The sequence below is a fragment of the Microtus pennsylvanicus genome, chromosome 2 (genome assembly GCF_037038515.1).
Source record: "Microtus pennsylvanicus isolate mMicPen1 chromosome 2, mMicPen1.hap1, whole genome shotgun sequence".
Taxonomy (NCBI): domain Eukaryota; kingdom Metazoa; phylum Chordata; class Mammalia; order Rodentia; family Cricetidae; genus Microtus; species Microtus pennsylvanicus.
Window position 1 is genome coordinate 17,541,154 of NC_134580.1, and position 23,962 is coordinate 17,565,115.

At 42.6% G+C, this 23,962-nt stretch overlaps 1 protein-coding gene across 1 annotated transcript in view; it reads left to right on the forward strand.

Annotated features, from left to right (window-relative positions):
* The window catches only part of Mov10l1 (Mov10 like RNA helicase 1), a 79,027-nt gene that overhangs the window by 29,508 nt on the left and 25,557 nt on the right, over positions 1–23,962 (forward strand). Inside the window, exons 14-22 of the mRNA XM_075962392.1 lie at positions 3,705–3,763; positions 4,212–4,309; positions 12,112–12,211; positions 14,185–14,363; positions 15,120–15,266; positions 15,945–16,066; positions 17,797–17,896; positions 18,977–19,141; positions 22,101–22,274. Coding sequence (XP_075818507.1) covers positions 3,705–3,763; positions 4,212–4,309; positions 12,112–12,211; positions 14,185–14,363; positions 15,120–15,266; positions 15,945–16,066; positions 17,797–17,896; positions 18,977–19,141; positions 22,101–22,274 — 1,144 coding nt within the window. The remainder of the gene's footprint in view (positions 1–3,704; positions 3,764–4,211; positions 4,310–12,111; positions 12,212–14,184; positions 14,364–15,119; positions 15,267–15,944; positions 16,067–17,796; positions 17,897–18,976; positions 19,142–22,100; positions 22,275–23,962) is intronic.

Here is a 23,962-nt window from a genome sequence, read left to right on the forward strand (position 1 = left end):
ACCCTCAGTTACATCTGATGCCAAAACAGGGAGCAGAACAGTGGGCTAGACCTTCCCAGAGGGTCTAGCCCCTCCTAACCAATCATATGCTGTTAGGGTATTGTCATCTAGTCCTTGAAAACGTCAGTCTGTCCTTTATTCACATAGTCTTTAGTTTCCTTTTAGCAATATGTGCTTCTCAGTTTGTAGTTTTGCATTATTTTTTGGCAAGTTTGTCCCCTTTTTGTTTGTTTGGTTGGGATTTTTTTTTTTGAGATAGGGTTTCTCTGCATAGTCCTGACTGTCTTAGAACTAGCTCTCTAGACTGGGTTGTCCTTGTATTCAGAGACAGACACGTCTGAGATAGACTGTCTCCTGAGTGCCATGATTAAAGGTGTGTACTACTGTGCTTGCCACCTGGCGCGCGTGTGTGTGTTTGAGGCAGGCTAACAGGGTCTCATAAATCCTTGACTAGGCTGAAACTCTTCTATGTAGACCACGCAGCTCTAACTCACAGAGATCCACCTGTCTTGCCTCCTGGATGCTGGGATTAAAGCTCCTGGCCCTGTTTTTTAAAGCTTAGTACTGTTGTAAACAATATTACCTTTAATTTCCAACTGCTTGGTCTCAGTATTTCCTCTCAGCCAGGAGTTGAGGGTAACATGGAAGGCTTTGACGTGTCCTTCTGGCAGGTTGAGGAGAGAAAGTCCTAGTTTACTGGTAATTTTTAGTCAAAAAAAGATACTGAGCACTCAAGAGACAGAGGCAGACAGATCTCTGGGTTCCAGAGATCTCCAGAGAGCCAGTTCTACATAGTGAGAACTTGTCTCAAACAAAGAGAAAGAATAGATAATGATTTTATCAAATGCTTTTCTATATGTTTTGAAATTATGTGGGATTTTCTGTTTTGGGTTCATCAATTTTCTTAATTTGGTTTCTAATATAATTTTAGCTTTGCCTCCTAAGATGAATGGTACTTGGTCATAATGTGATTTCCTTTTACGTTTGTTAAGTCTGATTTGCTAAAATTTTATTCATTTTTTATATTTATGTTTATGAGATATATTTGTCTACAACACATTGTATATTCTGGAAAACTTTGTATGGAATAAATATTATTTCTTCCTTAAATATTTGGTAGAATCCCCTCTGAGGCCTTCTAGATACAGAGTTTTCTTTGTGGGAAGCTTTTAAGCTGTGTATTCCATTATTCTACCAGAAAAAGGATCATTTAGGTTTAGTGCTAGGTTCTTTTTATTTAGTGTGTGTGTATTTATATATATACGTGTGTGCACTCATGCATGTAAGTGTGTATAATATATGTGGGTGCATGTGCCATAGTGCATGTAGAGGAAGACTATGGAGTCCATTCTCTCCTTCCACCTTTACTTGAGTTTGGGAATTAAACTCAAATCATCAGACTTGTGTGGTAGGTCCCTTTACCCACTGAGTCATCTTCCTGGCCAGGTTATTAGGTTCCTGTAAATTTTAAGAACTCTGTACTTTATCTAGGGTGTCTTATTTGCATTTCAATTCTTTACAGAATTTTCCTGTATGTGTCATCTATAGAGGTTTCACGTTTCTAATTCCTGATGTTAGTGGTTTTGTATTTTTTCCTCTCCCATCAGTATCTCTAGAAATGTGGGATCTTTTAGTTATTTTATCTTATGTGTGTCTTGCCTGCATGTATGTCTGTGCTTTATATGCATGCCTGGTGCCCATAGAAGCCATAAGAGGGCATCAAATCCCCTAGGTGTGGAGTTACAGATGGTTGTTAGCTGCCATGCTGGGGGCCAGGAATCTAACCTTGATCCTCTGCAAGAGCAGTCCGTGCTCTTAACTGCTGGGCCATCTCTCCAGAACCTTGTCAAAGAGTTCACTGCTGACTTCACTGGCATCCTATTCTTTACTGTTCTTCTGTTCCCTGTCACATTAGATTTTGCTCTGATCTTGTATTATTTCCTTTTTCCTATCTATTCTTGGCTCTGTCTGCTTTTCTTTCTCCAGCTCCTCATATGTTATAAGTGAAGACCATAAATTGAAGACTGGCCTTTTTTTAACACCTCATGTGTTTGGTTCTGGATAGATATTGCCCTGAGTTATTTACCCCTCTAGCTTAGATGCTGGTCAGTTAGTCCCCAATGAAGACATAATAGATTCTTTTTTAAAAGACACTTGGTGTGTGTGCGCGCACACACAAATGCATGCAAAGGACAGAGGATAGCATCAGATTTCCTGGAGCTGGAGTTACAGGTTGTAAGCTGCCCAATAGGGATGCTGGAATCTGAACTCTGGTCCTCTGCAATAGCAAAGAGTACTCTAAACAGCTGAGCCATCTTCAGCCCTAAGATTCTTTTTATCTTGTACAAAGATGCTAAAATAAACAAATGATATCTTGCAAATCTTCCTCTTGAACCACTAGTTCATACCTAGGGAAGTTGGTTTTTGTGGTCCATTCTTTCTCATTTCTGCCCTCCTTTGGAAGCCGTTTGTCTTGTCCTGTGTCCCGCGGTATACATACATACTGCATCTATTTAATTTTTCTTATTTTCTATCTCTTTGTTAGAGTCAGTTTGGTCAAGTCCTAGGGTGATTCTGTCCCAGCTCTCATCCCTTTTTATATGGAGTTCATTGTATCTCAAGCAATTATTTTGCAAAGATTGGAAAACAGGGCTTACATAGGTTCAGTGCATCTGACAGAGATATCACAGAGTGTACAACTCTTAGTTATGCACCACAGAAATGAATCCTGATAGTGGCTTTTAGCAGCCACCCTACACCCTCTAATAGTTGGGAATGGCCCGGTCCCTATGTTGTGTCTCACCACCATCTGAGCCTTCAAGAACCTGTCCTTTGTCTCTAAGGAGGCATGAGTCAGCTCTGCTCTGTGATTGGAGCCAGGTTACCTAGTAGAACAGATAGTGTCTTCATTTATGCTTTTGAGTATTAGTAATCCTGATTTATTGAAAATGGGTTTTGATTTCCTGTGTTTTTCCTCTGTTTTTTTTTTCTAATTTCAAATGAAAAAAAAAAAACCTTACAGCAAAACTGTTTTTCTCTTGGTATAGGAATATCAATATCTTTCTTGCTCTTCTAGAAGGATGGCGCCTACTGTCCTGAACCCTCAGTTGTCTCTGCTTAACCTTTGGTATAAACTCCTAATTGGTTGTTGCCCCTTCACTCTCCTGTCACATAAGGGCAGGAACACATCTTTATGACCCTGTAATGCTTGGCCTCCACTTGGTCTTTATCTACAAGATTTTAGTAAAATTTGTGTTAGTGTGATTGCTGAAAGTTTGTTGTCTAGTCTGTTTTCTGTTGCTATAGCAGACATCACAGACTGGATAATTTACCAAGAGATTTAGTCTCACAGTTCTGAAGGCTCCGCAGCATTGGGGAGGCCTTCTCATTGCACCAGAATATGGCAACGGTACACTGAAGAGAACATGTGAAAGACGCAGAGAAAGCAGGACAATGAGTTTGAATTCATTTTGTAACAAATGTTGTTCACACAGAAATGGTTTGACCTCATGACCTAATCATCTCGTAAAGGTCACACTTCCCAAAGCCGTCACAGAGGCAGTTGTAGTCACCAACACATAAATAAAAATTATATCTTAATTTTTGAGTTTGGAAATAACATTCACTTGGTAACATTTATATATAATCAGATATTTGTAAACGCTAAACTTAAGGTTCATTATTTTTTGTTTTCCTTCTGGCAGGACCACAAGCAGACGGTGTCACTATGCACTTGAACAAGTCATCCATTTGGGTGTAAAAGGTAGCATTTTGTAGCTTGGTAGTAATAAATTTCCTTAGAGTATGCTTATAGAGTTCATGGAATTTTTGTGCAAAATGATATCAGTTCTTCAGTTATATGTAAGAATTAAAATTACATAACAGCATGTATTTTTAATTCCTATTGGGCAATTTGTTTCCTCCCCCCACTATTTTTTTTTACTATTTTAACTATGTAAAAGCATACTTAAATAATTGAAAATTATTTAATGTATTTTTTGCTCTATGCATTTAATCCTGGTAATATAATTCATCTTTGTTCTCACAGAGATAAGTAATGGCTTGTTGCAAAGTCTATGCCATACTATTTAATGCTAAAACTAGGAAAGGGGGAACCTCAACAGAGTTTCGGAATATGAACTGTTTTACAATCAGCCATAATGTTTATGTTGTCTTCATTCATACTTTTTTTACTTTTTCTTGTTTCAAAGTATTATTTCCAGAAGAAATCATTTTACAGTCTCCCCAGGTGACAGGGAATTGGAGCCTTGCACAGGACATCAAAAGTGATGTGCAGTCCATCACCAAGGTAGTGTTTTAATGACTTTGATAGATTTAATACATAATATGAATTCAGTGCTCTCTTGACTGGAGTATTAGAAGATTATTCACAAATAATCCAAAATTTCAGTTAAAATAAAACTAAGATAGCTGGGTATAATCCTAGCACTTGGGGGGCAGAGACAGGGAAATCTTTGTGAGTTCAAGGTCAGCCTGGTCTACAGAGTGAGTTCCAGGTTAGCCAGGAATATGTAGTGAAACTGTCACAAAGGGGGACTGGAGAGAAGGCTCATTTGTTAAGAGGACTAGCTGCTCTTCAGGAGGACCTAGGTTTGACTCTCAGCCAGCGCATGGCAGCTAACTGCCCTTAGCTCCAGTTCCAGAACATATGATGCCCTCTTCTGGTCCTTAAGGGTATTGTATTCACATGGTGCACTAACATAGACGCAGACAAATCCATACACATATAATAAAAAATAAATCTTAATAAAATATTCATAGGGTACATTTAGTTTAACTGTGTATACAATTATATGTAAGACCAAGATATTTAAACAAGGTAAAATTAAGATATGGGTGCTTCTGTGATTGTACCGATTTATTTTAAAATTGTATGCTTTTAGGAGGTCCACAGCTTTAATCCCAACATTCAGAAGGCAGTGATCCACGTGGCTTCCTACCTTTCCCTTACATCCTTCCTGCCTCTGATTTTGTGACACTGTCTGATCCTTGAAGGCTCAGATATCACATTTGTGACTGGGCATTCAACAGTTAATTCTCAGGACTTTGACCAGTTATGAGTATCTTTAGGACTCACTGACTAATGTTAACAAAAAGTAAGCTTCTCCAGCAAAGTTGACCACAACATTCATGATAAGCATTAAACATAGTTTATTTAGAAGCAAAAGTGGTAGTTTTATAGCTGGGGAGATGAATCAGTGGGTAAAGCATCTGTTGCTCAACCAACCATGAGGACTTGAGTTCAAATCTTAGAACCCACATAACGTTGGTCCTCAGTAGAGCACATCTGTCCTCCCAGCATTCCTACATCAAATGGGAGGCACTATCAGGAAACTCCCAGACGTTTGCAGGCCAACTAGCCTGGAGTCCACAGCAGTGAACAATAAAACAGGCCCCGTCTCAAGATGTAAGGTGAGGAATGACACCCACAACTGTCCTCTGACCTATATCCTGTCAAACCATGGCATGTGCACATATACTCATGTACACCACACACACACACACACACACACACACACACACACACGGAGAGAGAGAATGAGGATGGTGGTTACAGGATGCTTACTCAATCATGGAAAACACTATAAACAAAATAAGGAAGGGTTATTCATTAAAAATCACCAGCTGAGCCAGGCGGTGGTGGCGCACGCCTTTAATCCCAGCACTCGGGAGGCAGAGGCAGAAGGATCTCTGTGAGTTCGAGGCCAGCCTGGTCTACAAGAACTAGTGCCAGGACAGGCTCCAAAACCACAGAGAAACCCTGTCTCGAAGAACAAAAAAGAAAAGAAAAGAAAAAGAGAAAAAAAAAACAAAAATAGTTATGAGCTCGGGGGCTGGAGAGATGGCTTGGTGGTTAAAAGCACTGACTGCTCTTCTAGAGGACCCAGGTTCAATTCCCACCACACACCGAACTGTCTGTAAATCCAGTTTCAGGGCAATCTGATACCTTCACGCCAGTGCGCATAAAATAAAAGTTAAATAAATCATAATAAATTCTTTAAAATTTTCTTAAAATCATGATCTGGGAGCTGGAGCAATGACTCAGCAGTTAAGAGCACTGGCTTCTCTTCTTGAGTTCAGTTCCCAGCAACCACATTGCAGTTCACAGCCATCTGTAGTGGGATCTGATGTCCTTTTCTGGCATAAAGGCATACATGCAGAAAGGGCACTCATACATAAAATAAATAATTTTAAAAAATCGTCAGCTATGTATTTACTTCTAGATGTTTATTTATATAGAAGTCTTCACTGAGCTTTCATTTGCAAATCTCTGTTTTTTATCCCCTTCCTCCTTGTTCATTCCTTTGCATGATTCTCAAGAAAAGTCTGTTTAGGAGATGGTAGGATGGGATGAAGGAAGAGAAGCTACTGCTATTTAGATGAGGGTTTGCTGACTGCCTTACATTCTTAAGTGCAGAATGTTATTTCTAGCAAAGTTGTAAATAAATCTTGGCATTCCATTAGTCAACCAAGGTGGAATTATAGGGACTGGAGAGATAACTCAAAAGTTAAGAGCATTTTCCCGAGGACCCAGGTTTGACTCCCAACACTATGTGGCAGCTCACAACTGTCTGTAATTCCAGTTCCAGCAAATCTGACACCCTCTTCTGGCCTCTTTGTGCACTACACACAACATGCAGGCAAAACATTTGTGTACTTAAAAAAATATTTTTTAAATATAGAAATAAAAAAAGAAAGAAAAGAGCTAGAGATAAAACTTCAGTGGAAGGGAAGCCTAGCATGCCCAAGGCCCAAGTTCAATCCCCAGTACCCTCTCCAAAACACTCATACAAAGTATATAAAACAGTAGTTTGAGACATTGGTTATTAGCCATGTTAGGACTTACTCCTAAGCAAGGGAAACAAGTGAGGTGGGCAGCATTGTTTAGAACATAGCATTTAGAGAGCAGAAAGAAGAAATCCAGAAGAGACTCTTAGGTTGAGGAGACAAAACTTGAAGGATCACATTGACAAAGCAGAATAGTGAGGAGAAAGCAGAGAGATAGGCAGATTCTGGCATCTAAAAGGGTCCCTAGAGTTCTCGCTGTCAGTCTCTTAGCTCGTGAGAAAAATGCCTCCAGAATTGGCGCAGTTCTACAACCAGAGAAGCCTAGCCTTAGTCAGGACTGTGTTCACAGACACAGGATGAGAGCAAGCCTTCAAATCCCAGGTGCTTGGCAGTGGTAGCACACACTTTAATCCCAGCTCTCAGGAGGCAGAGGCAGGTGGATCTCTAAATTTCAGGCCAACCTTGTATATAGAACAAGTTCCGGGACAGCCAGGACTGTTACACCAAGAAACCTTGTCTTGAAAAAAACAACCCTGGTTGTTGATCTGTATCCCAGAGTAAGGTATTGACTGGGAATCCCAGCAGAGGAATGAGACTGAGGTCATTGTCAGTTCCACAGTGGGTTTGAGGCCAGCCTGGGCTACCTGAGACCCTGTCTTAAAAAAAAAAATGAGGTGCTTGAGAGATGGCTCAACACTTAAGAGTACTTGGTGCTCTCGCAAAGAACCTAGATTTGATTTCCAGTACCCACATGGTAGCTTACAAGCGCCTGGAACTCCAGTTTCAGGGGATTCTATTCCCACTCTCCACCTTCGTAGACACCAGGCATTCAAATGGTGCACATACAGACATGGAAGCAAAGGACTTACACACATAAAATAAATCTTTAAGTTTTTTAAAAATCAAACAAAAAGAATATAACAGTGCTGGGTGGAGGTTGCACACGCCTTCAATCCCAGCACTCGGGAGGCAGAGGCAGGCAGATCTCTGTGAGTTCGAGGCCAGCCTGGTCTACAGTGTGAGTTCCAGGACAAGCTCCAAAGCTATAGAGAAATCCTGTCTCAAAAATCCAAATAAGGGGCTGGAGAGATGGCTCAGCAGTTAAGAGCATTGCATGCTCTTCCAAAGGACCCGAGTTCGATTCCCAGCAACCACATGGTGGCTCACAACCATCTGTAATGGGGTCTGGTGTCTTCTTCTAGCAGGCATATATGCAAACAGAATATTGTATCCATAATAAATAAATAAATATTTTTAAAAATCCAAATAAATAAATAAATGAATAAAATGACATTATCTAGAACTCAATAAGTAGACAATTCATGTCTGGCATCTGGCTTTAAAATAATAACCCAGGCTAGGGATATAACTCAGTGGTTGAGCCCTTGCCCAGCCTATGCACAGCTCAAACCCAGCACTGCAAACCAGACTTAAAAATGCAACCAGTATGGAAAATTTTAATTAATTGGAACCAACCTCTACCCGAAATAACCCAGTTGTAAAGTTAGAATACAAGGACGTTAGAACAGTTATTAATTAGTCATGATAATAGACACTGGGTCAGGCATGGTGGTGCATGCCTTTAATCCCAACACTTAGTAGGCAGAGGCAGGTGAATGCCTGGGCATTAGAGGTCTACAAGGGGAGGTCCAGGCCAAGTAGGGCTACCTAGTAAGACCCTGGCTCCAAAAAGAAAGGAAGTAAGAAAAGACATGAAGACTTTAACTGAGGGACATGAAAGATAAATTTAACAAAACACAACCTCATCCTTTAGAGATAAAAATTTCAGTTACTAAGATGAACAAAATGTACAAAATAGTACCAGACTAGGTGATCCAGAGGAAAAGTAGCTTGAAGACATAACACTAAAAATTATGTGAAAACAGCAAGAAAGATTTCAGAAAACAGGAAAAGCAATTTCCATAATTCACAAGTCCTCTTCCTAAAATGAGTGACAAATATTAAAAGTCATAGAACAACTTCAGGTGGCCTCACACACTTTTAACTGTTTGCCTCTCACCTAAAGAGGAGCAGACAGAAAATGTAAGGAAGCATATTGGGGCCACGTGTGATATCTCAGACCTGTAATCTTTGCCCGGGCTACATAGCTAGATCGTGTCTCAAACAAAACCCCTGGCGTTTTGGGAAGATAGGTAAAGTTGCTAAAGTATAACCCAGTTGATGGCGGGCGCAGTACAGATACAGGTGACCCATACCAAAAACAGCGCTAGTTGGAGGACAAGGGCATATTCCTTTTTTTTTAATTTATTTATTTATTAAAGATTTCTTTTTTTAAATTTATTTATTTATTAAGGATTTCTGCCTCCTCCCCGCAACCGCCTACCATTTCCCTCCCCCTCCCCCGATCAAGTCTCCCTCCCTCATCTGCTCAAAGAGCAATCAGGGTTCCCTGACCTGTGGGAAGTCCAAGGACCACCCACCTCCATCCAGGTCTAGTAAGGTGAGCATCCAAACTGCCTAGGCTCCCACAAAGCCAGTACGTGCAATAGGATCAAAAACCCATTGCCATTGATCTTGAGTTCTTAGTAGTCCTCATTGTCCACTATGTTCAGCAAGTCCGGTTTTATCCCAGGCTTTTTCAGACCCAGGCCAGCTGGCCTTGGTGAGTTCCCGATAGAACATCCCCATTGTCTCAGTGTGTGGGTGCACCCCTTGCGGTCCTGAGTTCCTTGCTCGTGCTTTCTCTCCTTCTGCTCCTGATTTGGACCTTGAGATTTCTGTCCGGTGCTGCAATGTGGGTCTCTGTCTCTGTCTCCTTTCATCGTCTGATGAAGGTTAATATTCAGGTGGATGCCTATATGTTTTTCTTTGGGTTCTCCTTATTTAGCTTCTCTAGGATCATTAATTATAGGCTCAATGTCCTTTGTTTATGGCTAGAAGCCAAATATGAGTGAGTACATCCCATGTTCTTCTTTTTGGGTCTGGCTTACCTCACTCAGGATGGTGTTTTCTATTTCCATCCATTTGCATGCAAAATTAACAAAGTCCTTGTTTTTTACTGCTGAGTAGTACTCTAATGTGCACATATTCCACACTTTCTTCATCCATTCTTCCATTGAAGGGCATCTAGGTTGTTTCCAGGTTCTGGCTATTACAAACAATGCTGCTATGAACATAGCTGAACAAATGCTTTTGTAATATGACAGGGCATCTCTTGGTATATTCCCAAGAGTGGTATTGCTGGGTCCTGGGGTAGGTTGATCCCGAATTTCCTGAGAAACCGCCACACTGCTTTCCAAAGTGGTTGGACAAGTTTGCATTCCCACCAGCAATGGATGAGTGTACCCCTTTCTCCACAACTACTTCAGCAAAGGCTATCATTGGTGTTTTTTATTTTAGCCATTCTGACAGGTGTAAGATGGTATCTTAAAGTTGTCTTGATTTGCATTTCCCTGATCGCTAAGGAAGTTGAGCACAACCTTAAGTGTCTTTTGGCCATTTGAAGTTCTTCTGTTGAGAATTCTCTGTTCAGCTCAGTGCCCCATTTTATAATTGGATTGATTAGCCTTCTACGGTCTAGTTTCTTGAGTTCTTTATATATTTTGGAGATCAGACCTTTGTCAGTTGCGGGGTTGGTGAAGATCTTCTCCCAGTCAGTGGTTTGCCTTTCTGTCTTAGTGACAATGTCCTTTGCTTTACAGAAGCTTCTCAGTCTCAGGAGGTCCCATTTATTCAATGAGGCCCTTAATGTCTGTGCTGCTGGGGTTTACGTAGGAAGTGGTCTCCTGTACCCATGTGTTGTAGAGTACTTCCCACTTTCTCTTCTATCAGGTTCAGTGTGTTCGGACTGATATTGAGGTCTTTAATCCATTTGGACTTGAGTTTTGTGCATGGTGATAGATATGGATCTATTTTCATTCTTCTACAGGTTGACATCCAGTTTTGAAGGGCATATTCTTGTGATGATCAATTTTACATTTGACTGGGCCACAGAGTACCTAGAAGCTCAGTGAATCTTACTCTGGATTGTGTATCAGTGAAGGCGCCTGTGAATTTGACTTTGTGTGTTGATAAAGCTTGCTGCCTCCGTCTGTGTTCATATGGCAGCACGTCAGATGAGGCCTGCATAGGATAGACAGACTGACAGACCCCTCTTCCTAGCCTCCCCTCCTGCCAGTGTCCAGAGACAACAGTTATCTTATGAAACTCACACACACCTTTGGCGACCTCCTGACCCTCGTTCTTTAGCCTTAGGCTAGAGCATGCCATCCGCCTTCCTCATCCTTAGCTTGCTGCCGCAGGTGTTAGGATTCCTAATTCAGTTGTTTCTCTCCCCAGCCCATGTTTTGTTGTTTACTTTTGTTGTTTTTTAGCTTTTGATATAGGTTTTTAGGGATTGGACTTGGGTATTCATGCCTGCATGGGAAGCATTTTACCAACTCTGCTATCTCCCATCACAAATCTGTAAATCTTAACATTCCAACTAGTTTTATTGTTGTTTTCAGAAACTTGACCAAGTCATTCTAATATATAAATTTTAAAATATAATTACAGATTTCATATATATATAAAATACCTATTAGAATATGTATATGTAAAGGTCATAAATATCTATGACAGTATTAAAGTACTTATCCATCCTCATATTAAAGTATATTCTCAGACTAGACTATGGTCAGACAAATAGAATTACAGGGCTAGGCAATGGACTAAGACCAAAACAGTTATCCTCTGCAGCACCAATATGACAGTGATCGGAGGCCACGTTGAGAAATCCTAGAATAAAATTTGACTGCATGTATTTTTAATGAAGAAATTTTATGATGCAGAGCTTCAAGATTCATTATATAAAAGTCATTGATTACACAGAGATATATATACAAAGCTATGAATTAGGAAGTATTTATAATAGAAAACTTAAAAATTCAATACTGTTGGCTCAGAGAAAAGTATATCTATATTCAAGCACACCTGTAAAACCAGTTCTTGTGTAGGCTTTGAACACGCTTGACAAGCAGTGCTGGCTTTCTGTCTTCTCAGGAAGGCATGAAGATGCTGCACAGCAGAGTCCTCATTACCTCTCTGTTTCAATTTCATCATGACAAAACTCAATTTTTTTATATTTATTTTTCAAAGAACTGGGGAAAAGCATAAACTTTTTGACAGGTTTTTATTCACTGTCTCATGTTTGAATTATGTTTCAAAGGGTAGACCTGTGACCTAGCCAAAGAACTGTTCAATGTGACAGCAGAGTGTTGGTAGTAGGTATGTGTGTGCTGCTCTTTAAGATTCTGTACACAAAGCTGCTGTTGTAACTACTTTCTTCATGCTTATTTCCAGAACAAGAAAACAGTGAAGGGTCAAACTAAGCATACAACAAAGGAAAGGAGCATGGGTACCACAGACCTGCCAGAGAAGGCGACCTCTACTGCGGAGACCAGTGAGTTGGGTATAAATATATAATGGACTCAGTGAAGAAACCTGTGTTGAAAGAAGTTGCCTGAGAAGCACACTGTGGTTGGAGATCAGTCGTGACGGACACATTGTCCACAGAAGGCTGAAGCCCCATCTGCCTGCTCCCGACGGGTGTCTTGGTGGTTTAGATTAGATGCTTTAGAAAAACCTTAGATTGCTTTATTCTTGCCGTGCATGCTCCTAAGTTGTAGTATACTCTCTATATTTAATAAAGTCAGTCCTGCAGCATCACCCAGCTGGTGTTAAAGTCCTGGACTCAGGTGACCCCTCACTTAGCCTCAGTGTCAAAAAGTATAAGCAGGATTCAGCACACCCGACCTGTAATGCTGACAGACACAAATGCCTAGTAAGCATTTAACAATGTGGTCGACATCTTTAGCCATCAGGAAAATACAAATTAAAACTATTGAAAATTCTATCTCACCCGAGGCAGAGAGGCTAACATGGAGAGACAACAAGTGTAACTGGAGGCTGCACTTACATTTCCCAGCCGCCCAGACTGAATAACCACACAGAAATTATATTAATTACAACACTGTTTGGCCGATGGCTCAGGCATATTTCTAACTAGCTCTTACATCTTAAATTAGCCCATTTCTATTATCTGTGTATCACCACAAGGCTGTGGCCTACTGGTAAGGTTCTGGTGTCCTTTTCTTTTGGCAGCTACATGGTGTCCCCCAGCTCTGCCTTCTCCCTGCATTCAGTTTAGTTTTCCTGCCTACCAATATTCTGCTCTGCCATAGGTCAAAGCAGCTTCTTTCTTAGCTAATGGTAAGAAAATATATTCACAGCATACAGAGGGAAATCCCACATCAAAGAAGTGCTGATAAAAAAAACCATATTTACTACTAGTAAATCAGTCTAGAAGTTTCAAAAAATTAAAAACTAAGAGTAGGGTTGGAGAGATAGCTCAGCATTGAAGAAGCGCTGGCTGTTCATGCAGAGGACCCATGTTTGGTTCCTAGTGCCTACATGGCAGCTCACAACCATCTGCAACTCCAGTTTCAGTGGATCTGACACCCTCTTTTGGCAAGCACTCGGCAGTCATGTGGTCCACAGACATACATGTAGGCAAACATTCATACATGTAAAATAAATCTTTTAAAAAAAACTATGAATAGAGGAACTCTCATATTACCCTGATATATTACTAAATATATATCCTGAGAAGTCTAAGTTAGTATACAAGAGATGGTTACAGATACAGATTTATTGTTAAACTTATTGTTAAACATAGTTTGTTTTTGAATGTGAAACCAACCCATCCAATTTGAATTGATAAAATTTAATACATACAGCTGTATTAAGATAAAGAAAAATGAAATCGTGATCCTTTTCTGGAAAATTATGGAATGGAAATTACTACGCAGTTTTCCAGACTTGGAAAGACAAATACCAAGTGGTTTTCTCTCATATGCAGATCCTAAATTTTAATTATTAGACATGTTTATATGTTGGTACATAGGTCATAAAAATAGAAAGAGGCTGTGAGAAGGAAGTCTTAAGGGGGCCTTGGGGAAAGGAAGAAGGGGTTTTAGACTGCACATGACATGAGAACAGAGTGCAGGCCGTGGGGGAAGGATGTGTAGTGGGCAGGAGACTGGGTCAGGAAGGTCACTCCAAACCAAGTATGAAAGAGTCACAATAAAACTTACCACTTTGTATGCCAACTTTACAACAGCTCATTTAAATGTTTGGGAAAAATCAACAAAAAAAGGTTTTGAACCCTGTATGTAATACTTCGGGGATGCTGTATCTGTAAGTGGCTTAGAGAACTAACTTTTCCTGACTTCGCCTCAGAAAACCATCTTGGTTCTGGAACATGTTCTCCTACCACACTGAAAGTTGTTGGCATTGTCATGTTTTACTTGGCCTTTATAGCATCTAATAAACATCTGATGGTCTGACTAGGCTGTCTTTCCACTTCACATGCAGTAGATGAAATTCAGATCCCTAAAGCAAGAGATAAGGAGTTTTTCAATCCAGTGCTCAATGAAAACCAGAAGCTGGCAGTGAGGAGGATTCTGAGTGGTGACTGCCGACCCCTCCCATATATTCTTTTTGGACCTCCTGGAACTGGAAAGACTGTGACAATAATTGAGGCTGTTTTGCAGGTAAGAACGGTGGTGCTGGCTGCTATCGGTCTGTGCTGTGTTCATGTGTTTGTGTCTGAGAAAGTATTAGTTTAAACTCCAGAGACCTTTGTAAAGAATATAAGAAAGATTTAGCTCCTAACATTGTCTGATTATGTATTAGGATTTTAAGTTTATTTCATAAGTGTAGAAGAAAACTTCATTTCTAGACAGTAAACCTTTGATCCCGTTGTGAAGCTTTACTGAAGAAGTTGCCTGGACAGTACTGAAGCCACCACTCTGCAGCTATTGCTGGGTTCTCCTTTATATTTCTGATTAAATTTATGAAAATACTGTGTATATATAGTACTGCAGTGTCATTCCAGATTTTGATTAACAAGCATACTGTGAGTATTCTATGTTATGCTATAAGCTTGGCTTGTTGAGATTGATAGAACTTGGTGCTGTCTATGGATATGTCTGTGGAGCTGTGTGGAAGGTTATGGTTGCAGAGCTGGGGATATAGCATATACAGGCTTTGGATAGCCCTGCATTTGCTCTTTCTCTGTATGTATGTGGGACTGGGGGCAGGGAGGAACTACCACCTGATTACATCTCGTCTGTGCCCAGGGAGGTGGGGTAATCTCTTGGACATTGCAAGGATTGTCTCAGATGCTCAGAGATTAGTATCCAATCCCACACCCCTTGTTCTCCATAAAGGAATCTGTATGCTGGATAAATACTCAGGGTTTCCACTCTGTGGCAGTAAGATCCCTGGTCTCTTACTTCTTAATGCAGGTACATTATGCTTTGCCGGACAGTCGAATTTTGGTCTGCGCTCCCTCCAACAGTGCTGCTGACCTTGTGTGTTTGCGACTTCATGAGAGCAAGGTTCTGAAGCCAGCTGCCATGGTCCGGGTGAATGCCACCTGCAGATTTGAGGAGGTGAGCCCCAGGCATGGGATGGGCGCCTGGAATCCTTCTATGAAGAATACTTAGTGGGCAGATTTGAGCAGGAGGTAATAGCTTGGTAGACACCAAACTATTGTAGAAAGTTATAATGGAAAAAATTGCTCTGTTGTTGTGAAACAACTCAGCTACATGGTGGGCTCTTATTTCTGAATATTTCATTATGTTCTCAACCTGTCTCCAAATTAACAGTGCTTTTGTGGACATTCTCAGTTTTGTTAAATTCTCATCAATACTCTTGTTTCCTAAGATGTAATTCTTCAAATATATTCTATTTTCTTTTTAGTTCTATTTTATTGATTTGGTTACCACTATCCCTTTTGGAAAATTAGAGTATCCTAGTTTGTTTTTGAATAAATAAAATAAAATAAATGTTGCTTAAAAAATAAATTATGACTAGAAAAACATAGTAAGTTGCTTTCTGGATTATGTAAAGGATTATAGTATATTCATGCCTTTAGAGTTCATAAAACATTGACTTAATATGAAAATATAAGACATTTTAATTTAAGATAATCATTAATAATTAATTATCAGAAGTAGCAACAGGGCAAGATTATCCTGTAGAATTCCTCCCAGCCTTGCTGTTTTGTCCAGTTTAAATAAATGATCAATAAATTGAAACCCAAACTGACTCTAACCTCTTTGCCTCAGACTATTATTGATGCCATCAAACCATATTGCAGAGATGGAGAAGATATCTGGAGAGCCTCACGCTTCAGGATAATAATCACCACATGTAGCAGTGCAGGACTGTTCTACCAGATAGGAGTGAGGTAAGTGTCGAATGTTGTAGGAGCAGAGTCCCCCACACTTAGGTCAGAAGAGATTGACCAGATGGAAACTGAGTAGGGGAGGGAGGTGTCAGCCACAGGATAAGAGCGGTAAGGGGTGGGTGTCTTTTCTGAGGAAACAGGAGTATTGATGAGACCAGGAGACTCAAAGGGTTCAGCAGTACAGTGGATAGGCAGGTGGGCGAGCAGCATGGACAGTGGTTAGAGAGCCCTGAGCATATTTGCGGAAGGGAAACCTCAGAGCTGGGGCCTAGTGAGCAAGAATGGAGCTAGGAGCAACAAGCGGCTTGGATTCTAGAAGAGGCATTAGGTATGACCCTAGTTTACAGACGTCTACTGAATGAGGAGCTTAAAGGACCAATGGGAGGCAGGCTGCTTAGGAAACAGCTGAATTCTGTGAGGTTAATCCTGGGTGGGGCAGCTCAAGTACCCACTAGTGGTGTCTCCCGAGAAGATGGAGCAGTGATGGTGCAGGAAGGTAAGGAGGGATGGGCTAAGGACAGAGAACTTGTCCTTAGTGCTAGGAGGAATGTCCCAAGTGCACTAGAAGTGAGCCAGGGAGGCAGCAAGCCAGATCTTGGTAAGAAGAGGAGGTAGCACAGGCCAGGCTGAGGGAGGAGGAGGAGCAAGCTTCCCTGAGGGTGAGTCCCAACTCCTGAGATCCTGAGGACAGTCAGCTCTGCAGCCTGGAGCAGAGTCACCCCAGAATGTAGTGTGAGAATGACTACACAGGCCACACATGTTCACCTTTCTGACCTGAGTTCTAGGCATCTGAGAGCAGAGAGAGCCAAATGGAGTTGGCCGCAAGCAGGTTGCAGATTATTTCATAAAGATTCTTTTTTCTTTTTGGTTTTTCGAGACAGGGTTTCTCTGTAGCTTTGGAGCCTGTCCTGGAACTAGCTCTTGTAGACCAGGCTGGCCTCGAACTCCCAGAGATCCGCCTGCCTCTGCCTCCCGAGTGCTGGGATTAAAGGCATGCGCCACCACCGCCCGGCTTTCATAAAGATTCTTTAGTTACTTATATTTTATTTATTTTTAAGCTAGGAATTTAATATTTTTAATATTTTATTTTGTATGTTCGTGTGTGGGTGCAAGTGTAAAGGTCAGAAAACACCTTGAGGGAGTTGATCCCTGTATGTCCCAGGGATCAAATTCAAATCCTTAGTGGCAGGTACCTTTACACTCTGAGCCATCTCACTGGCCCCACAGTGTCATTTAATTATGTAACCTGTATGAAATCACTGATGAGACAGTCTACATTTAATTATTCAAGTATGAAACTTAGAGCTCTTTATGTCAGACTAGCCACTGTAAGATGCTTAAGAGCCACACATGGCTAAGAGGCTGCTGGGCTGGGAGGGTGCAGGTCTAAGCAAGGGCAGAGGGTTTCTGCGATACAAGGTGCCAGAATTCAGCTACCAGGAGGCTCTTGGGCTTTGTCCATACCCACCCTCACCCCTTCATGTCCTTCCAAACACGTACACGTTCTGCTTACAGAACACCAACTGCTGATAGGGATGCATATGAATCTCCTGGCAGGCCTGCAGCTCTGTGGCTCCAAGTCTTTGTGACACTCATACCTCTTGGTCTTATCTTCCCTGGAAAACCCCACTGTGATCCCAGCACCACAGAGCAGAGTTTTGCCAATATGTGTTAGGTAGCAGTTGCTAAACAGTACAATGAAATTACCATTCCGACATCTTTGGCTCTAGAGTTGGATACTTCACACACGTGTTTGTGGACGAGGCAGGGCAGGCAAGTGAGCCAGAATGCCTTATTCCTTTGGGACTGATTTCAGACATCAATGGTCAGGTAAGATCTGTGTCTTGTGTGTGTTTCTGTCTTACTGTTTTCCCTCGGTGACAGTCACAGTCTTCAAGTGAAAGGACTAGGACCTGAGGATCCGGGAGGTCAGCGTTGTGCTGTTCATCACAGCATCAGTCTTCTGTGGCTGGGAAGAAAGGCAATTGCCTGCTATTATTTTCTTATTGCAAACAGAAGATAAGAGCCGTTGTAGGTACTGGGACTCAATGGCAGACTCAACAGCTGAAGTTTCCTGTGTGGGTATTCCACATGGCACAGGGGAGAGGACAGGGCCTCATGCTCTGCTAAGATCTGACTGTGGTTCCATTACATTTTTCAGGGGCTCCTCACTCCGACCCCAGCCCCTCCAGCTCTGTGTGTTCCTGGCAGATCCCCATCTTAACCTTCTCTCTGCTACGTTGGACAGTAACATGGGTTATCATTTTAGAACATGTTTCTTTCAGTCCTCCCAGCTGAGAGGTCATCTGACACCCACTTGTGAACTTGTCAGGATCCTCCAGATGTGTTCCCACCATCTCCCCTCAAGTCACAGGCTCTATGAGACAGTCTAGGAACTAAGGAACAAGAACTGGTCTAATTAAAACACTCCCGAGTCTAGTCAGCATGATGCTAATGAGTGTGAGGCCTGCCAGGAAAGGACTTCATGGAAAAGGACCCAGGATAATTTCCTATGGTCAGGCACAGCAGAAAATTCCAGAACACAAGCTGCATACCTGAGGCTTTTGTCACATTGAGAGATAAGTGGAAGAGGCAGCTGGACTGCTGTACCAGGACTGATAAAAGCAGATAGTAACTGCTTAGTGGAGAAACCTGAGTCTCAAGCCCATCCAGTTTCTCATTTCCCACTTCTCGGTCTAAGTCATTGTCAATTCTAGCTGTGTCCACCATGGTCTCTCAGCATTTTCCCTCATTCCATATAACCAGAGTGTGCAAGGGGGCCCTGCCTGCACACCCCATCCCTACCCTATTCAGAGCCACCTGCCTGTCAATTCCCATAGGTCTTCTACTGTGGCTGGACTGCATGCCTGTCTACTCCACACTAATCAGACATCCTTGTATATGCTATAGATTGTTCTTGCTGGAGACCCCATGCAGCTTGGCCCAGTCATCAAGTCCAGACTGGCCATGGCCTATGGGTTGAATGTGTCTATGTTGGAGAGGTTGATGTCCAGACCAGCATACCTGAGAGACGAGAATGCCTTTGGTGCTTGTGGTGCATACAACCCTCTTTTGGTGAGTTCTGAACTCTCTGCTTTGTCACACAAATGGAGAAAGAGCAAAGTTTTATTGGAGCAGACAGTGCTGGCTGGAGGGGGGGACTGCTGAGGGCAGGTCCGTAGGGCAGCTGTCACACTGCTCTCACCCACTTCCCCTTGCCCATGGGTCAAGCACATGAGCAGAGACTTCTGCACAAGAGAACTGGATGTATCTCCATCTCCACAAACACCCACTTGCTCCTATGTTCAGCACAGGGATGCAGATACCCGGGGCGGATGATAAGCAGCATGTGTGGCTCCTCCACTTCCCAGGTAGAATTTAAGGTACTTTCTGCCCGCTCTTCTGTCACACAGGGACTGCTGTTTGGATCAGAGGGTGCCATGGAATTGTAACACTGATGATGTGCAGTTTGGGGATCCAAGACAATAAAAGAAGTTAAATCTGCCTTTTACTCCGCAAATGTAGGAAAACAGAAATGGCTTTTGTAACTATATGAAGGAAGAGAGGGCCTGCCCTGTGTGGTCCTCTGACCTGGGTGCTTCTGGGTGTGAGTGCGAGCTTTGTGAAACCACCAAACCAGACCCTTCCATGCGTGGAAGGAAAAACTTACTCAAACTTCCAAGGCGATCTCTTGGGGTTGGGCAGAGAGAGGCGAAATAGTGGGAGAGTTTTGCCAGTTATAAGGGTTGAGTTGCAGCAGGAGGTAGGTGAGTTAACTGGAATAGCCTGAGAACTAGCATGGGCCTATTGACGGCTTGTCTGAGTTAATAAGGAGCTAGATGCCCATTCTGGAGATAGTTGGCTGAATGGGACAGATAAGGGAAGTGATAGCTTTCGTTACAAACAGAAACCCACTTGTCAAGGTTTCTGAGGACTGCTGGTTTTCAGCAGCAATCCTTCTGTGTACCTGTGAGAGTCCAGTGTGAGCTGAGCCCAGTCTGTCATTTAGGACAGTGCCAGTGGAATTGCCGTTTGGGGTTTGCACCCTAACACTGGGCTTCCACACCGTCAGATTCTGAAGGTGAACTTTGGAACTTGCATCTTTGGGAGCTCAAAACAGAATGAACTTGGGGATCTGAACTCCGTAGGACATCATTAAATGGCTAGAAACTTCTATAATTAAACATTCTGTAAACTTTATTATTACTAAACTGTTATAATACCAACAGATTTCCATCTGAACTTGTTTTCGTGGTGTTAATGAAATATAGTAGTCATGAGAGGTTTTCAGAGAAATAAAACCCTTTCCTCCATTGGAAATCAAGGAGTGAGTGTTGCACAGACTGGGGAAAGTATGTTGTGATTCTTCAGGCTGAGGAGGATCTCTGGGATAACACTCATAAGAAAGGTGCCTGCTGTCCCAGGAGCAAAGGAACACATACAGGTGCCCCGAGGATGGGGTGCAGTGTGGCATCTCCTGGGTCAGAGAGGATGCCTGCGTGCTGCCCCGCCCGTGGAGATTCGTTCTCACCCACCTCCTGTGCATCTTGGGACATTCACATCCTTTTCTGAAAAAGAAGTGCTTTCCTCCTCTTTTCCTTGTTCTCTCTGCTTTCTGAGCTAGTGTGAATCTTCATGGTGGGACACATTCTGCTTTTTGAAGTGTGGTTTACTGTCCTGGGGCTAATGGGCATTTGCCAGTATAATTCCTTCAGTTGCTCTGACAAAATGCCTGTCAGGGACAATTTCGTGGGGAAGAAGATTTGTTTGGCACCATTTGAGGGGATAATATGGCATGGCACAGAAGGCATGGTGAGATGAGGCATCTGCAGTCAGGAAACAGAATCTGGCTTCCTCCATTTTCCTTTTTTATGCAGTATCAGACTTCGCCCATGAGTTAGTGTTACCCACATTCAGAGGTCTTCCCACCATATTAAACTTCTTTAGAAACACCTTCAACAGAGTCACCCAGAGGTGTGTCTCCTAGGCAACTCCAAATCTAAAGAAGTTGACAGTGACAATTGACCATTACAGCCATAAACAAGGACAGATGCTTGTATTGTACCAATTTCCAAGCAATTGGAGGAAAAAAAGCTTTTTCCTCATGCTAGTACTATCCCCAGGACCAAAGATGTACCAGGGCTGTTACAGCAGCTCTTACTTTCTGCCCAGAGCACAGGGTCAGAACTTTATAGCACTTCATTTAAAGGCTGAGCTTGTAAGATGTAGGAGCCTGCTCCCACAAAGTCAGCTAGGGTTCCTGGATTGGGGGGACATTAAGGCTAAGGAAATGTCAGATGAAAAAAAAAACTGAGACAGAAAACATAGGATAGAATGTCAAAACAGCCCAGAGTTTACTTTAGAACTTACTTATATACAAAAGCAGAAGTAAAGCACAGCACAGTCAGTCAGTGTCTAACCAAAGACCATTCCTGTCCTTGAGTGAGCAGCCTTCTAACTAACATGCACTTGCTGTTATCTTGAGGTTCCTAAGATTTGTCGTCAGCATTATACTGTCTACTAGATGGTGTGTTCTTTTCTCGTGGGCTAAATCAGAAGTCTCGCACAGCCCTCAAGGTTATTGGGAAAAGCAAAACAGTCAAGCTTGAACTCACATGACTTACAAGTCAGAATGGACTCCAGATGGAAACTGAGTCGCATGTGGGCACCCACAGTAAGGTGGCAGATCAAAGGCAAAAATTGCAGCACAAAGAAGTATCCAGAGCTGACTGTACCCATTAAGAGACACTCAACAATCAGGACCCAGAAGAATCACAAAAGAGGCCTTTTGTCCCTCCTGATGTTTACCTTTTCTGCTAAAATGGATCCTCAAGATTCAGAGTCACCTGAGAAACTTGTCCTGGCCTCAGATTTCAAGCTAATAGAATAGAGGCAGGAGCAGGGTACTACCCCATGAAGTTAGCAGTAATATGGTTGGTTTCAAGCTTGTCTTGCAAGGACAACAGGGATAAAACCTGGACAGGAGCTGTATGGTTTTGACTTCTCGTGACCTGTGCCTACCCTTTCCCTACAGGTCACAAAGCTAGTGAAGAACTATAGGTCCCACTCGGCCCTGCTGGCACTACCCTCTCGCCTGTTCTATCACAGGGAGCTTGAGGTCTGTGCTGATCCCAAAGTAGTGACTTCGCTGCTGGGCTGGGAGAAGCTGCCCAGAAAAGGCTTCCCTCTCATCTTCCATGGCGTGAGGGTAAGTCTGCCTTGACTACTGAGTGCTCCTTGCATCTGGTGTTGCATGAAGGGGAGGAGGAGGTGTCTTCATTCAGAGAACAATGATGTTCCCAATGTTGCGAGTCCCAACTATGCTACATTAGCCAAGCATTCTCCATGGGCCTGCGGTGGGGATGACAGGTTCTGATCTCTTTTTTTTTTTTAATTGAGAAAAGGAAAAAAAAATGTTTCTACCTCCTCCCAGCCTCCCATTTCCCTCCCCCTCCTCCCACCCTTCTCCCCATCCCCCCACTCCTTTCCCCCTCCCTCTCCAGTCCAAAGAGCAGTCAGGGTTCCCTGCCCTGTGGTAAGTCCTAGGTCCTCCCCACTCCGTCCATATCTAGGAAGGTGAACATCCAAACTGGCTAGGCTCCCACAAAGCCAGCACATTACGTAGGATCAAAACCCTGTGCCATTGTCCTTGGCGTCTCATCAGCCCTCATTGTTCGCCATGTTCAGAGAGTCCAGTTTTATCCCATGCTTTTTCAGTCACAGTCCAGCTGGCCTTGGTGAGCTCCCAATAGATCAGCTCCACTGTCTCAGTGGGTGGGTGCACCCCTCGTGGTCCCGACTTCTTTGCTCATGTTCTGCCTCCTTCTGCTCCTCATTGGGACCTTGGGAGCTCAGTCCAGTGCTCCAGTGTGGGTCTCTGTCTCTATCTCCATCCATCACCAGATGAAGGTTCTATGATGATATGCAAGATATTCATCAGTATTGCTCTAGGATAGGGTCATTTCAGGTTCCCTATCCTCAGCTGCCCAAGGAACTAACTGGGGACCTCGGCTTGGGCACTGTAGTAATAAGGAGTGGCGGGGCTGCGTCCCCAACACCCCAGCCGCCTGCTCAGCTAGCTTTTGCCCCGAAATAACAACACACAAACTGTATTCATTTAAACACTGCTTGGCCCTTTAACTTCAGCCCTTACTGGCTAATTCTGATATACCGATCAACCCATCTCTAATAATCTGTGAGCACCGGTCTTACCGGGAAGATTCTAGGTTGGAGCTTCATCGCGTGTGTCTGCCCAGGAGCGGGGCATGGCATCTCTCTGAGGCGTCTGCTCCCGAGAGGAGAGCTGTGGAGTCTGACCTCACTTCTTCTTCCTCCCGGCATTCTGTTCTGTTTACTCCACCTACCTATGTCCTAACCAATAAAATGGGCCAAGGCAGTTCCTTTATTAGCCAATGACCTTCCTCCATCATTTCCCCTTTTTCGGTTTAAACAAAAAAAAAAAAGAGGAAGGCTTTAACTTTAACATAGCAAAATTACATATAACGAAACAGTTATCAAGTAAAAGTTACAATAATCTTTATCACAACTAAGGAAAACTATAACTATAACTAACTATTCTTAACTCCACCAAAGACTCCAGAAAGATACAATACTACCTAAGCAAACAAGAAAAAAGCAACTTTTAAAACTCTAGAAATGACAGAGACATCTCGCTGCCTGGACAGTCACCCAAAGTTCCTCTGTACCGTTGGGGCATCCATCTTCAGCCTTCAGGCCCATGGTATCCAGCAGACATTTCCATAAAGCAGGAAAATTCAAAGTCAGTTCAGTCACTATCTGTTGTGTCCTGCAGAATGTCTCACAGACTCTTTCATGAATCAGGAACCCCGAAAGATCATCTCACCTTTAGGCAAGTTCAGTAGTCCTCTCTCTGCG